The following is a 12,885-nucleotide window of genomic DNA, read 5'->3' on the forward strand; positions in this document are numbered from 1 at the left end:
AAGTTCATTTTTAACTGGCATGACCATTAAGAGGCAAGTGACTCCCCTGTGTATAGTAAATTTCTTATTTTTTTTTTTAAAAAAAAAGGAGCCTGAACTAAATAATGGGAAGATTACAGGTTCATTTCAGTTTTCAAATGCCCAACTTGTGTACAGCATCTACATACAAACAAATTTTGGGGAGACTGATGTGATGGATTTGTGTGCTGTTGTGACTATGTTCTGCCTTGCGGGAACTTCATTCACTGTTGCATTTTGGTTTTGCAAACTAGGCTATGGGCAGTTCACAGGGACAGGGCCTTGTAACTCAAGTAAAAGGCAAATAGGTGGTTTGGGCCAAGCATACAGAAGGATGAAAGATGTATTTGAACACTTCATTAGAGGCAGTGGTAGGTGGTACTAGGATTTTCAGCTTGAGGTTGCCCATAAAATCAATAAAACAGAAAGAAGAGTAGTTCAGTTTCAGTTAAAAGCACGAGGAAAAATTAGTTACAGCGCATTGGTTGCACCTGAAATTCTTTCTGCTTTGATCTGGTGCTGAAATTTTGTTTAAGAACTGGTTATTAACAACTGGTTTTTGGTGCTACCAGTTGGAATTACTACATTAGAATATTTAGCTTGCTTTGGCTCCCCATAGAATTACGTTTTTTCAGATGTCCTGCATAGAGTAAAAAATTACCTTTTGTGTATATTGCTGTTGTAACTTTTAACAGTGTAACTCGGCCTTAGCTTCAGATGTATTGCCACTTTTTTTTACCTTCCAATGTCTGGAGTTATGAAGGACGTAAATTTAATTGAATTGTCTTGTCTGGTTGCAAGCCTGATTTTAGTATTATAAATTGATTAACCAGAGTTTGCCAAGGATTGTAAAATTCTATTTTTACCTCTGCTTCTGTTCAGATAAAGCCTAGCTGTTTAGGTAGTATTGCTCACGTGGTATTGGTGAGGCATTTTTCCCTGAGGAATGCAACAGTTGCATTCCTTCCATTACCATAAACAAGGAATATATTTTGGTATGAAATTCACAACATGCATCAGTTGAATTTTTTAACATTTGGATGTTTTCTGTATACTTTGCTGAAATCCTCTGGAAATTAAGGGTGTATGCTCTATTAATCCATGGCCTATCACTAGTTATTTAGATTGCTGGTGGACCATTATGGGAAAGTCTAATTCTTGCTTATCATTCAAATATGAACTTTAAAGCTAGATATTCATGAAGAGCAGTGATTGCAACCATTTTCATTTTGCTAACTTAATACCAATTACAATAAAGCTACAAAAATACAGTATTTAGTTGTTTGGGAATCATTAGTCCAGAATGCAAACCAATTTGCAAGTGGTGTTTTGAAGATAGAAGTATTGTTAGCATTACTTATATTTACTCATTCTTACTGTGCAATGTAAACAAAGACATTAGGGTATATTAACAAAAATAATATCCATTAGTCTGCTAAGATTGCTAGTCTGGTATGTGTTTCACAGTGATGCTTCATTCATCTATCTGAGCTTGATTTATCACCGGCTAAACCTGAAATTATCCTAGTTGAATAACTCCCATTTCTTTGCTATAATCTGATGAAAAATGTAATCAACACTTGGAAAAGGAAGTGAACAGTAGGAAAAGGTTGACTAGTTTTCAGTGAATACTTTCTGGTTTATAATCCAGGCTGGATTTGTTGAATGATTATTACAGGATGTATTTGTTAACGTCATCTTGATTTATCTGAATGACTGAAGATGAGCTTAAGTTTATATTATACATGTTGAATTGACAAGTTTTGAGAGTAGTTGAAGCTTTCTAATAATGTCTTAATCTTGTGTACAAATAGTCTAAGAAAGGCCTACTTTTTAAACACCTTTAGTCAATGTACAGATTTTTTTCCTTTTGTTCAAATCAGTAGTTTTAGGATTGCTGTCAGCTGCAGTCTGAATGTGTAATGTTTTAATGATTGGGTAGAAATAAGCCACTTTTTTAATCAATATTGTCTAGTTTAGTTTTATGATCTTGGGTTAAACTTATTAAAACTAACAATTAACCTGTCATATTTCTACATCCCCTGCAATTTATATTTTAATTTTGATTCCAAGTCTATTTTAAAATGGTTAAAATGTTATTTTACTTAACTAATTACAAAATAGAATTAACAAAATATAGAAAAAATAATTATCCTCAAAGATCTAACGTCTTTCTCACCTCTTCAGTAAGACTGTAGTTTTGTGCCTGGGGTTGAGAATTAAGAATATGGTCATAATTATGGAAAGCAGTTTTCATAATTGGCCTATACGACTGATGCAATTTTCCTGATACTATACCTCTAGTTGACATTAAACTAGTATTTATCGAATTGTTCCATAACTGCCTGTTGAAAAATGACTGAGTTGATCAATGGACTAAAGAAGATGGGATTGCTCTTTAAGATGAGAAAGTTAATAGTGAAGTTTGAAGAGTTTGGTTGCTAGAGAACATAGATGATAAATAATTGACAGAAGAAAAGGAATAAATATCACCCTCCTTGAGGGTAACCTGATTCCCATTGTTGATTCATAACTTTATAAAAATCCTTGGTTGAGAATCCTATAGGCATGTAATTTGAATGCAAGAATTTGTTCTGTTTGAATGCTTTGGATAATGAAATAACAGCACAGCAGGAGTATTTAATTTGGTTACTTGTGCCCACTCCTTTAATTTTGATATTATGTAGTGCAAATCCTATTTGTCTAGATGCTGCTGCTTAACTCTTTTTTAAATTTATCTGGGGAATTGTAAATGGAGTTCAAAACATTGGTCAACAACACCCTGCAGTTAAATAGCACCTTTGAATGCAGTAAGTCTTTCCAAGCAGCGCAACAAGGACATTGTGAATCCTTGTCTACATGCCATAAGAGGGTATTTGGCCTGGTGGAATCAAAGCTTTGTCAAGTTCAAGTTTATTGTCATTACATGTATACCACCAAACCAAAGTGTTCCGTTGGACCAAGGTGCACAAAGCAGTACGTATAAAACACACACAAGGCTTAAAGTAATGTTACTACAAATGGATAAATATTTTCCAGAAGATTGACATTGAAGATTGTAAAGCAGTTTAGGGAGGGAGCCAACTCTACAGTGAAACCAAAAGGAAATACTACCACACAAGATAGAGTAAAAATTTGGTCAGCAGTTTCCCTTGAAATAAAGTAAATCTGGCTAATTCATATTGTTTTTAACATGTCTTCTCAAACAGAAAGCTAGATCTACGGAGGACTTAGGAATCTGATTGTGTGAATGAGATGAGGAGATGTTGTGGGTGATTGGCTGGATGAGTAGGAGTTGAGTAGCTTACACAACTGGACAACAAATAAGAGATTGAAGCCAGTGTTTCGTTCAACTATGTTTAGGAGTGCTGGTAAAAAGTAAGAAGTTGCACAGTGTCATTTACTTGATGGTTCTTTCAGAACTAGGACAATAGTAGAAGTTTGATTCAAGCAAATTTCATACAATATTTCTGGATAAATGTTGCAACCCCAGTTTTGAGGATTTGGAGAAAAGGGCTAGTAATTTTGGATATTGGTCACTTGTAAACAAACCACCATTTATGGTGTATTAACAAAAATGCCATGATTAAAGCAGCTGAAAGAAGTTGGGCACTGGTTGCTCCCTTAAAAGTCCCATACAGCAGGACCAATTCAGAGTTGGAAAAATTATATTTTCACAAATTCCATAAGAGCAAATTTATAAATTGGGGTAGTGATCTGTGAATTCTGTAAGGGTAAATTTTCATTACCTGAGTGGCTATAATGCAGTGGTTCTCCTTGTGTTATGCTTAGTCAAACCCTACATTGATGCTACTTTGTGCACACATGCTGAACTTCTCAATTTTATCAACTTTGCCTCTAACTTCCACCCTGCTCTTAAATTCACTTGGTCCATTTTTGACATGTCCCTCTTTCTCAGTCTGTGGAGACAAACTGTCAAGCAACATCTTTTTTTAAACTTGTGAATGTGTGTCTCCCCACCCTTTCTCCTATAAAAATGCTATTCCCTTTTCTTAGTACCTTTGTCTCAGCTGCATCTGTTTCTTGGATGTGGCTTTCCTTTCCAGTGCATCAGAGATGTCCTCCTCGTACAAATGGATTTTCCCTTCCTCTACCACTGATGCTGCCCTCGCCCACATCTCCTCCATTTCCCGAACATCAGTGCTCACCCTATCTTCTGCCTTAACAGTGATAGTTTCTCTTGTCCTTGCCTACCACCCAGTGGGCCTCTGCAGCTTCCGCCATATCCAAAGGGATCCTGCCACCAATCATAGTTCTACCTCACGCCCTCTGCTCTGTGATTGTTCCCTCTGTGATTTCCTTATCCATTTGTCCCTCCCCACTAATCTTCCACAAGACACTTATTCCTGCAAGTGGCCAAAATGCTGCACCTGCCCACTAACCTTCATTCAGGGCCCCAAACAGTCCCTCCAGGTGAAATAATACTTCCCTTGTGTATCTGTTGGGGTAGTCTGTTATATCTGATGCTCCTGGTGCAGCTTCTTCTAAATTGGTGAGACCTGTCATAAATTGTGTGACCACTTCGAGTACCTCTACTCCATCTGCCAAAATGGGAATTTCCGGTAGCCAAATATTTTAATTACCATTCTCCTTCCGACATGTCAGTCCGTGGCCATCTTGTGCTAGGATGAGGTCCACCATCAGGGTGGAGGAGCAACAGCTCATATTCTGTCTGTATAGCCTCAAACCTGATGAATATCAATTGCTCCTTCCAGTTTTAAAAAAAATGTATTTTTGTCTCCACCACCCTTCTATTCTCCACTCTGGCCCTTTGCGTTTTCTCACCTGCCTATCAGCTTCCCTGGGTCCCCTCTTCCTTTTCTACGATGGTCCACTCTCCTCTCCTATTAGATTCTTTCCTGCCCACCAGGCTTAACCTATCACCTTCTAGCTATCCTTCCCCCCTTTTATTGTGATATTTTTTCCCTTTCTCTCCAGTCTTGAAATATTTATTTCCATATCTGGCCTTCGGAGTTCCTCCAGCATTTTGTGTGTGTTGCTTAGTCAAAGTTTGCCTTGAGGTGAAAAGCAGTTAGTCACTAGTTTGGAAATAAGATTTGTCCTTGTTTGAAGCAAGACAATGATGTGGTTTGGAGTTGACGGGGTGCATGCAAAGGTGACCTGCATTTTCAGTGATTTTTTTTTTAATGATCGCTATGATATATATCAAAGCTTAGCTGTAACAAAACAGAAAATCCTGCAAAACCTCAGGTGAGGCAGCATCTTGGAGGGAAAATGCCGATGTTTTGGCTCTGTGGTCCTTTAGTAGAACTGGGAAAGAGAAGCAAGTTGGTTTTCAGTAGAAGAGTAATGTGTAGAACAAATTCTGTGATGGATGGATGGGTATGCATGTTCCATTTTGGAACAGAAGTCAAGTTTATCCATTGAAGTCAAGCTTGCCAATGGTCCATCTCAGAACTTGAAGGTGCAAGCTTTTAATACACAGTTAAATCTGAAAGAATTGGGGCCACTTTAATAAGATCTTATTAAAGTGGTTTGTAAACTTGGTTAATTGTAGTTGGCATAATGCTTCTAATCTGGTTTTGGCATAATTGTAAGTTTTAAGGTAGATGGTGATTATGTACCAGTGTTATCATCTACTTGTACATCCTGCAATTTTTGGCTTTTTGTTTAAACTAACTCCATTACTGGCATCTCAAAGCATTTGCCCAAAATATCATACCTTTTTATTTATTTTGTTTATTTATCTAGCCTTCAGCTGTTTCATTAGCAGCCTTCTCTCCGAGTAATGATAGGTTTACTAATGGGTGTTAATGTATGATTTGAAGTAATTCTAACCCTCCTGTTACTGCAGCCCTGCAAAGTAATACTTCTGGGGGGTGGTGGGAGGGGAGAGAAGGGGTAGTATAGAAGACTTCTGGGGGTGGTGGGAGGGGAGAGAAGGGGTAGTATAGAAGACTTTTGGGGGTGGTGGGAGGGGAGAGAAGGGGTAGTATAGAAGACTTCTGGGGGTGGTGGGAGGGGAGAGAAGGGGTAGTATAGAAGCCTTGTGGGTGAATGAATTGGATTTCTGCCTTCCAAGACTTCAAAAGTAGTTTAAAGTCAAATCATATTGAGTACAACTGCCTATTTTCTTCACTTAACTTTTTTTGTTGTGCTTTGTCTGTTGTTTTTATAATCGTGCTTAAACTCTAAATCTGTGTTCTGGCTTCTTTCACCGCATTTCCCTGGAAAGAATAATGTATCGAACCTATCGAATGTAAGTAAAACTTGTTATTGTTGGCTGGCAGTGTTCTGCTGTCAAACCAGCATAATGGCTGCCATTCATGATTAATATGGCAGTTTTTGCAGTATTGTGCAGAAGTCTGGCACATAGAGCTAGGGTGCCTAAGACTTTTACACAGTACTGTATTAATTTTATGTATTGCACTGTACTGTTGCCACAAAAATAGTTCATGGCGTGAATGATGAATCTGATTCTTGATGTGGGTCTGTGTTGTGGACTAAGTGGGTAGGGGGCAGGGAGAGGAGAATCATGGTTGGGGATAAGGGGAAGGCAGAGCGCAGAGGAGAGGGAGCGAGAAGCTGCAGAGAGACATTCTGTAATGATCAAAAAAGCTAATTTTTTTGGAATCAAATTATCTTTCCTGGTGTATCAGTGCTGAGTGTGTCTGCCCCTGACACCCCTACTCTGCCACCTGTCCCACACCCCTCTTGCAGTGCTCCACACTTGCCATTCTCAACATCCTTTGCTCCCGTCGAATTTACAAACTCGCTCTCCACTTCACATAGACCAACATAGTACTGTGCAAAAGTCTTGGGGCTGTGCCCAAGACATTTGCACAGTACTGTAAACTTTGTATAATGGTACACATTGCTTCTCAGAACTAAGACTTACTAAATTAGCTTGACATGCCCAGTTTTAAAAATGTTAAATGCAGCGGAATCTAGTTTAATGCAACGATTTATTCAGCAGCAGATGCATTTGCCCTGTATGGGTTTAAATTGTTCTAGGATTTATTGTAAACATTGAAAGCAATACAGTCTGCCATATGTATAAATTTCTTTGGTGGTGGTTTCTGATGTTAGGATTCCTTGTTAAGCTGACTTTAAAGCTCGGACTTGCTAAATACAGTGGATTCTGGTTAATTGAGACAGATCAGGAGCATTATGTTTTGGCCAAATTAAGTGGTTGTCCCAATTAGCTGAAATTTCATGGAAGTGGTTAAAAAACTATTTTAAAAACAAGGTTCAATTATGCAGCAAATTATGTATTTGAATAAAATGCAGAACAAATTAAGAACACTGCCTGTATTACTGCTATAAAACAGTGCTGGCATAGTATTTGATTGGTAAACTATCTATTCTTAACCCCTTAAAAGAGTTTATCATTTTTCCCAACAACCAACAGATTGTTTTTATCAGTTTGTGACATACTTGGACAACATAAGTTATGCAATCCACTTTCTTTGAACCTGATAATGTAGCATCTGTTGCAAAGAGAACCGTCTGGCATGGCACAATATATATTTTTTAAGAAGCCGGTTTCATCAGCTTTGCAGATATCACTTACACAAAATTCTTGAAGCAAGTCGGGAGGTTTGTAGATTTCCATCTTTCTGCACTTGGAGCATCAGCACTACTTTCTTCACTGTGTGCTTTCTTGAATTTAATGTGGTGCCTACATCACCCAACCATTTGTTTCTTTAAATTCTTCGTGACACATCTTTTTAGCTAACTCTTCTGACTTGTTTTTTTTAAAACTTTGGTCTCCTGACATGCACACCTTGTCCATTTACAATGGAAAACCATTTATTGAGATCTTTAGCATCTGAATCTTTACCTTTTGAGATGTTTTCTCTTGTCCCTTGTGTAATGCCCATTTTTCTTGCAGTTTATCTTGCTGATGTGTTAAGTGTGCAATTGTAGATTTTGGCACTCCAGTTATCTCTGCCAACTGGCAATGAGTGGTGTTAGGTGGATGGCTTTTAATTTGGTCCAGTAGGGTAATTTTTTCAGCTAGTGTCAAATCTTTTTGTGGTAGTGATCTCTTTTTTCAAAAAGAGTAACAAAAATCATTGCTTTTCCATCAGAGTCTGTCAGCACAAATGGGTAACAGAACACAAGCACATGCAACTGATACCACTGTTCATACTGAGCAAGATGTAGTGACTAGTGGTCACACAAGTGCATTTGACTGACTGCCTCATGCCATAGTATCTCAAATAAACAAAGGGAATCCCAGCTATTTTCTTGATTTTGTTTTTGTTCTTTCAACTGTCCCATATAACCGTTGAACCGCTGGCTCAATTAGCCAGAATCTGGAGTTTGTATAGTTAAGTTTTGTGCACCAGATGTTGCTAAGTTTGTGTCCTGATTTCAGCTAAAATAGCTGCTCTCTTGATGTTGCTACAATTTGCTTTTATGTTTGAGTGACAGAAGAAAATTTGCTGCTTGTTCCAATAATTGTCTATTGCCAATAGTTGGAAGGTATTCACTGAAATTGAGTATGTGCCTGAAAATGTCCACACAAAGAAAGTACTGGAAAGTGATTGAAGCATTTGATCTGTAATACCAATCAAATTAAATATGTTTGAGTGCAAGCTGTCAGCAGGGAGGTGGACTGGAGAGGTTGATGGTGATTAATATAAGAAATGATTTGTTAATAAACTTACAGCATTTTGGAGTTTCTTATGTTTAAGAAAAAACATGATCCTAACGTTAAATATTTCTTGCAGTCAAGCACGCTCCAATAATGCACACTCCGCTTCAGAGTCTACGCACACGGTTCCAAAAGAATTCCAGCTGGATCTTGATGAAATTGAAAATGACAACAATGCTGGTGGATGTGAATTACCAGATCTGGTACAACACAAGCTTGATGAACTCTATGAACCTGTTTGCATTCCAGAACCAAAGTAAGTCACCACTATAACACAAACAAAATGCTGTAGGACCTCGGCAAGTTGAGCAGCGTCAATGGAAATGGTGTGGGGGGTGGGGGGGGGTTGACATTTCAGGCAGAGATCCTTCAGGACTGGAAAGAAAGGGAAAAGATGTCAAAATAAGGTGATAGGGGAAGAGAAGGAGTACATGCTAGAAGATAGGAGATACGTGAACTCAGGTGGTGAAATAAGCTGGGAGGTGATATGTGGAAAAGGTAAAGAGCTGGAGAAGAGGTGGCGGCCATGGGCCAACATATCAGTCTATGGCTTCCACTTCCACTTGAGTTATCATGTGTTTGGATTTGCTTATCAATGTAGAGGCTATCCCTTGGAATGTGGGGTATTCTGTGGGGGAAAGGGAGTAAATGTGAAGTTGTATATTTTGCCACCAACGTTTAAGGTTGAAAAATGGAGTAGTGGAAGAGAATTTAAGATGCAGCATTGCAAAAAAGTAATGTTGGTAATGGAAATAATGCAGAAAGCTAAAGTATGCTGGCACTTAAAGACTCTTAGTAGTGCTAGACTATGGGCAGGGAATGTTGCGGTACCAACTAGTATGCCTATAACATAGTAACCCTAGTCTGCACATCTTTGGAATGTGGGAGGAACCCCATGCTGTCATGGGGAGAATGTACTAATTCCTTACAAACTTCAGTGGCAGTGGAAGCCCGATCTTACAGCTGGTGTACTGTAAAGTGTTGTTAACTGCTAGGCTACTGTACTGCCCCTAGGAACAGATGTGTACATGAGTAATAGAAAATAATAGGGCAGGTTGAGGAAGTGTGTGTTTTTTTTAAAGCCATAAGTGCCAACAGTGTGAGAAAAGTGGTTACAGTTTTAAATACATTACCAGTCAATCTTGTTGAGGTGGTTTCAATTGTAGTATTTAAGAGGTAAATGGAAAGAAAAATTAGTGTTCTGGGAGAGGGCAGATAATCCAAATAATTTGGTCTACCAAAGATTTGGCATGACAGGATGTCAGTTGGCATTCTTCGTCACCATATCCAGTGTAATTCTGTACTATTGATTTTTTTTTGTGTTATCTTGGATTCCCTTTGATATTTCAGAAATCGTTCAGTTTCTCCACACTATGATGAGATGCATGGCAGCACTGATTCTACTATCAATTTTGTTGTGTCACAGGTGGCAAGTAGTGACATTAACACCAGCATCCAAGCTCTTGCCCAGGTAAGGTATCAGTGCCACTGTGTGTTTTGGAAATAGAGCCAGGTGAATATTTAACTTTTAAACTTGTTTTTTTAGTTGTTATTTTGGATAAAATAATATAAAATGCCTGTTGAATAGATGTATTCATATTAGTCTACAACATCTTTGCAACTATGAACATCAGAATTGCATTCACCACACTGTCAAGCTAGGAGATAGTGCTGGTTAAATGGGCATAGGAGAACATGCAGGAGTGACAAGGGGTGCTCAAATAGGATGATTGTCATACTGCAGTGTAGGAAGACATGTATGCAGAAACTTGAAGTGGAAAATTGGTCCCATAAATCTGATTAAAGTTTAGATAACTTTAGAAAGGATGAGTGAAACAGAATTAATGAGAAGCAATTTTAAATTCATTCAACTTGTGTTACCTCGAATGAGTGAAAAATCAGAACATCCTCCCGTGTCCTCAATTTGCATGCTAATTTAGCTATGATTCCTGAAGTCCTTATCAATAAGATCAGTCCCTGTAATATCAGGAAATGGCAGACTTCAATGGGTAGAGCTTAAGCCAAGGATTCATACTCCTCCAAAATTAGCATTTCTTTTAACTGAGCTGCCTAGGTATAGCTTCAAAGTTCAAATATGTCAATAAATTGAAAAATTGCCTTCTGTATCCTTCCGGGGGTGGGGGAAAGACTGGATTTAACTAATTTGATTATTTGGCATACTATAATACCAGTCATCTGCAAAGGGAAGGTGTTATTGATAGCACATGACACATGATAGCATATTCTTAGCATTTAGTTTAGGTTGTGTCACGGCGACAAGCTGAATTCCAGAAATGAAGTGTAATGTCTATCTACATTTGCCTATGTCATCAAAGAACCCTGGCAAATTTAAAACTAAATTAATTGTGATGGATGAGTATTTGTGCACTGGATGTGGTCAGTTATCTTGTACATTAATCATTGCAGTTTTCTTTGCAGTATCCTACAAAACTTCATAGCTTACACAGGATGTTGAGAATTTATTGTATAGAATTCAATACATTAAGGTTTCATGTCTTGTATTTGGATGTTTCTGTGACTTGAGGCAAATTGAAAAATATTGTTTTGTTTTCAGATTGATGAAGTTTTGCGACAGGAAAGCAAAGTTGATACCATGTCTGGTCACATAGACCAGTTTCTCATTGCAACCTTCATGCAGCTCCGATTAATTTACAATACTCATATGGCTGATGAGAAACTTAACAAGATGGAAATCCTAAAACTTTACAGCTGTATTATTGGGAACATGATTACGGTATGGTTTTGAATTGTTGCAGTATCGCCTTTTTAAATGAAGATCTGAACTTATGCTTACATTGGACAGATTAACCTTTAATGGCCGCTATGCCATGTTCTCACTGCCAAAAGTGGACAAATCTGACAATGATAGAAATGTGAAAACAAAAGTCATTATTGAATTTCTAGGTTATAACAGGCTAGAATGTCACTATGATGCCTCATAGATGAGGCTGGTTGTACATCTAGATTGGCATTTCCAATATAGGCTAATAGAACTGTGAGAGTGATGAGTTGCACCATTTAAAGGAGTAGTTATACAGTGATGATAGCTACTCCTTTCTGAACCCTGACGACTAAACAATGTGCACAGGGGCCATCTGACTCACAAACAAAGGCTTTTGTATGGAAAGTAGGGTGAAGTAAGTAAGGATTTGTGCAAGAAGCAACTCTGGGCTGTAACCCTCCCGAAAGAAAATCATTGGGAGCTGTAAAAGGCAGCAGCATTTCCACTAACTTCACAAGTCTGTGTTCAGCTTTAGTCTGATTTGATCAAAAAGTAAACTTTTGCAAAATTGAACCAATACATTTTACTTGAATACTCAAATTCTTGCACCTATGGCCAGCATGCATTTACCCTTCCTAATTGGTTGATGTACTTGCATGTCAGTTTTATTTATCCTCAAGGGCATCCAGGTCTTTCTAAGCTAGGGGCTCCCAACCTGGGGTCCTCTCAGTTAATGGTAAGGCTTCGTGGCATAAGAATGTTTAGGAACCCCTGCTCTAAATCTTTAAAGAAAATGGCCTTTTAGTTTTTCACACTATAATCCATTTGCCAAGTCTTTGCTCTTTCATTTGGTATTCTTCATAAAACATACATCCAAATGTCAGGCCAAGCTGCTTCCTAACTGCGGGCTGTCAACAAGCTTTGAGTTGTACTGTTGTTTTTGCACAATCACCTAATTACCTGATTACTAAGATTTTATTCTGTTATCCTGTTCAGTTATTCCAAATAGAACCATTGGCAAAGGAAGCTTCAATGGGAGTTTTGAAAGACTTGATGCATGGATTAATATTATTAATGTTAGATTCGCGCTTGGAAGATTTGGATGAAGGTCCTCAAGTTATACGATCAGTCAATCTGCTGATGGTAAAAGTACTGGAAAAATCTGATCCAACCAACATTTTAAGGTAAAGGGGAAAAGCTTGACTATTGTTGTTACAGTAGGTTACAGATTACCTTGAAGCTGGTCTTCTGTATCTTTCTTGGAATTTTCATAAAGATCAATCATTGTGATATGTAGGCAAGGATTAGTAATGATGTGAGAAACCTTTGTGGAACTATGGCACCTTTGTTGAAATTATTTCTCTGGCTGGTAGTAATCATGTATGATCATGTCATGAGAATATTGAGGTAAATTGCATGCTTTAAGGAAAATGGAAATCATTATCATTTACAAATTAATAACAGTCCTGTCTCCGGAAGA

General features: G+C 37.9%; 1 protein-coding gene and 1 non-coding gene across 7 annotated transcripts in view; both read left to right on the forward strand.

Moving 5' to 3' along the window:
- ckap5 (cytoskeleton associated protein 5) overlaps positions 1 to 12,885 on the forward strand; it is a 93,426-nt gene that overhangs the window by 64,851 nt on the left and 15,690 nt on the right. For 5 of the 6 annotated variants that reach the window (XM_073049677.1, XM_073049681.1, XM_073049683.1 and 2 more), the window contains exons 34-38: positions 6,236 to 6,259; positions 8,739 to 8,918; positions 10,013 to 10,133; positions 11,238 to 11,417; positions 12,402 to 12,589. In XM_073049677.1, the coding sequence (XP_072905778.1) occupies positions 6,236 to 6,259; positions 8,739 to 8,918; positions 10,013 to 10,133; positions 11,238 to 11,417; positions 12,402 to 12,589 (693 nt within the window). The remainder of the gene's footprint in view (positions 1 to 6,235; positions 6,260 to 8,738; positions 8,919 to 10,012; positions 10,134 to 11,237; positions 11,418 to 12,401; positions 12,590 to 12,885) is intronic. The other variant, XM_073049682.1, reaches the window with a different exon arrangement.
- On the forward strand, positions 11,678 to 11,788 carry LOC140729885 (small nucleolar RNA SNORD67). The gene has a single exon (XR_012099428.1). It is a non-coding gene; the product is annotated as a small nucleolar RNA SNORD67 (small nucleolar RNA).

The sequence above is a fragment of the Hemitrygon akajei genome, chromosome 6 (assembly GCF_048418815.1).
Source record: "Hemitrygon akajei chromosome 6, sHemAka1.3, whole genome shotgun sequence".
Classification (NCBI taxonomy): domain Eukaryota; kingdom Metazoa; phylum Chordata; class Chondrichthyes; order Myliobatiformes; family Dasyatidae; genus Hemitrygon; species Hemitrygon akajei.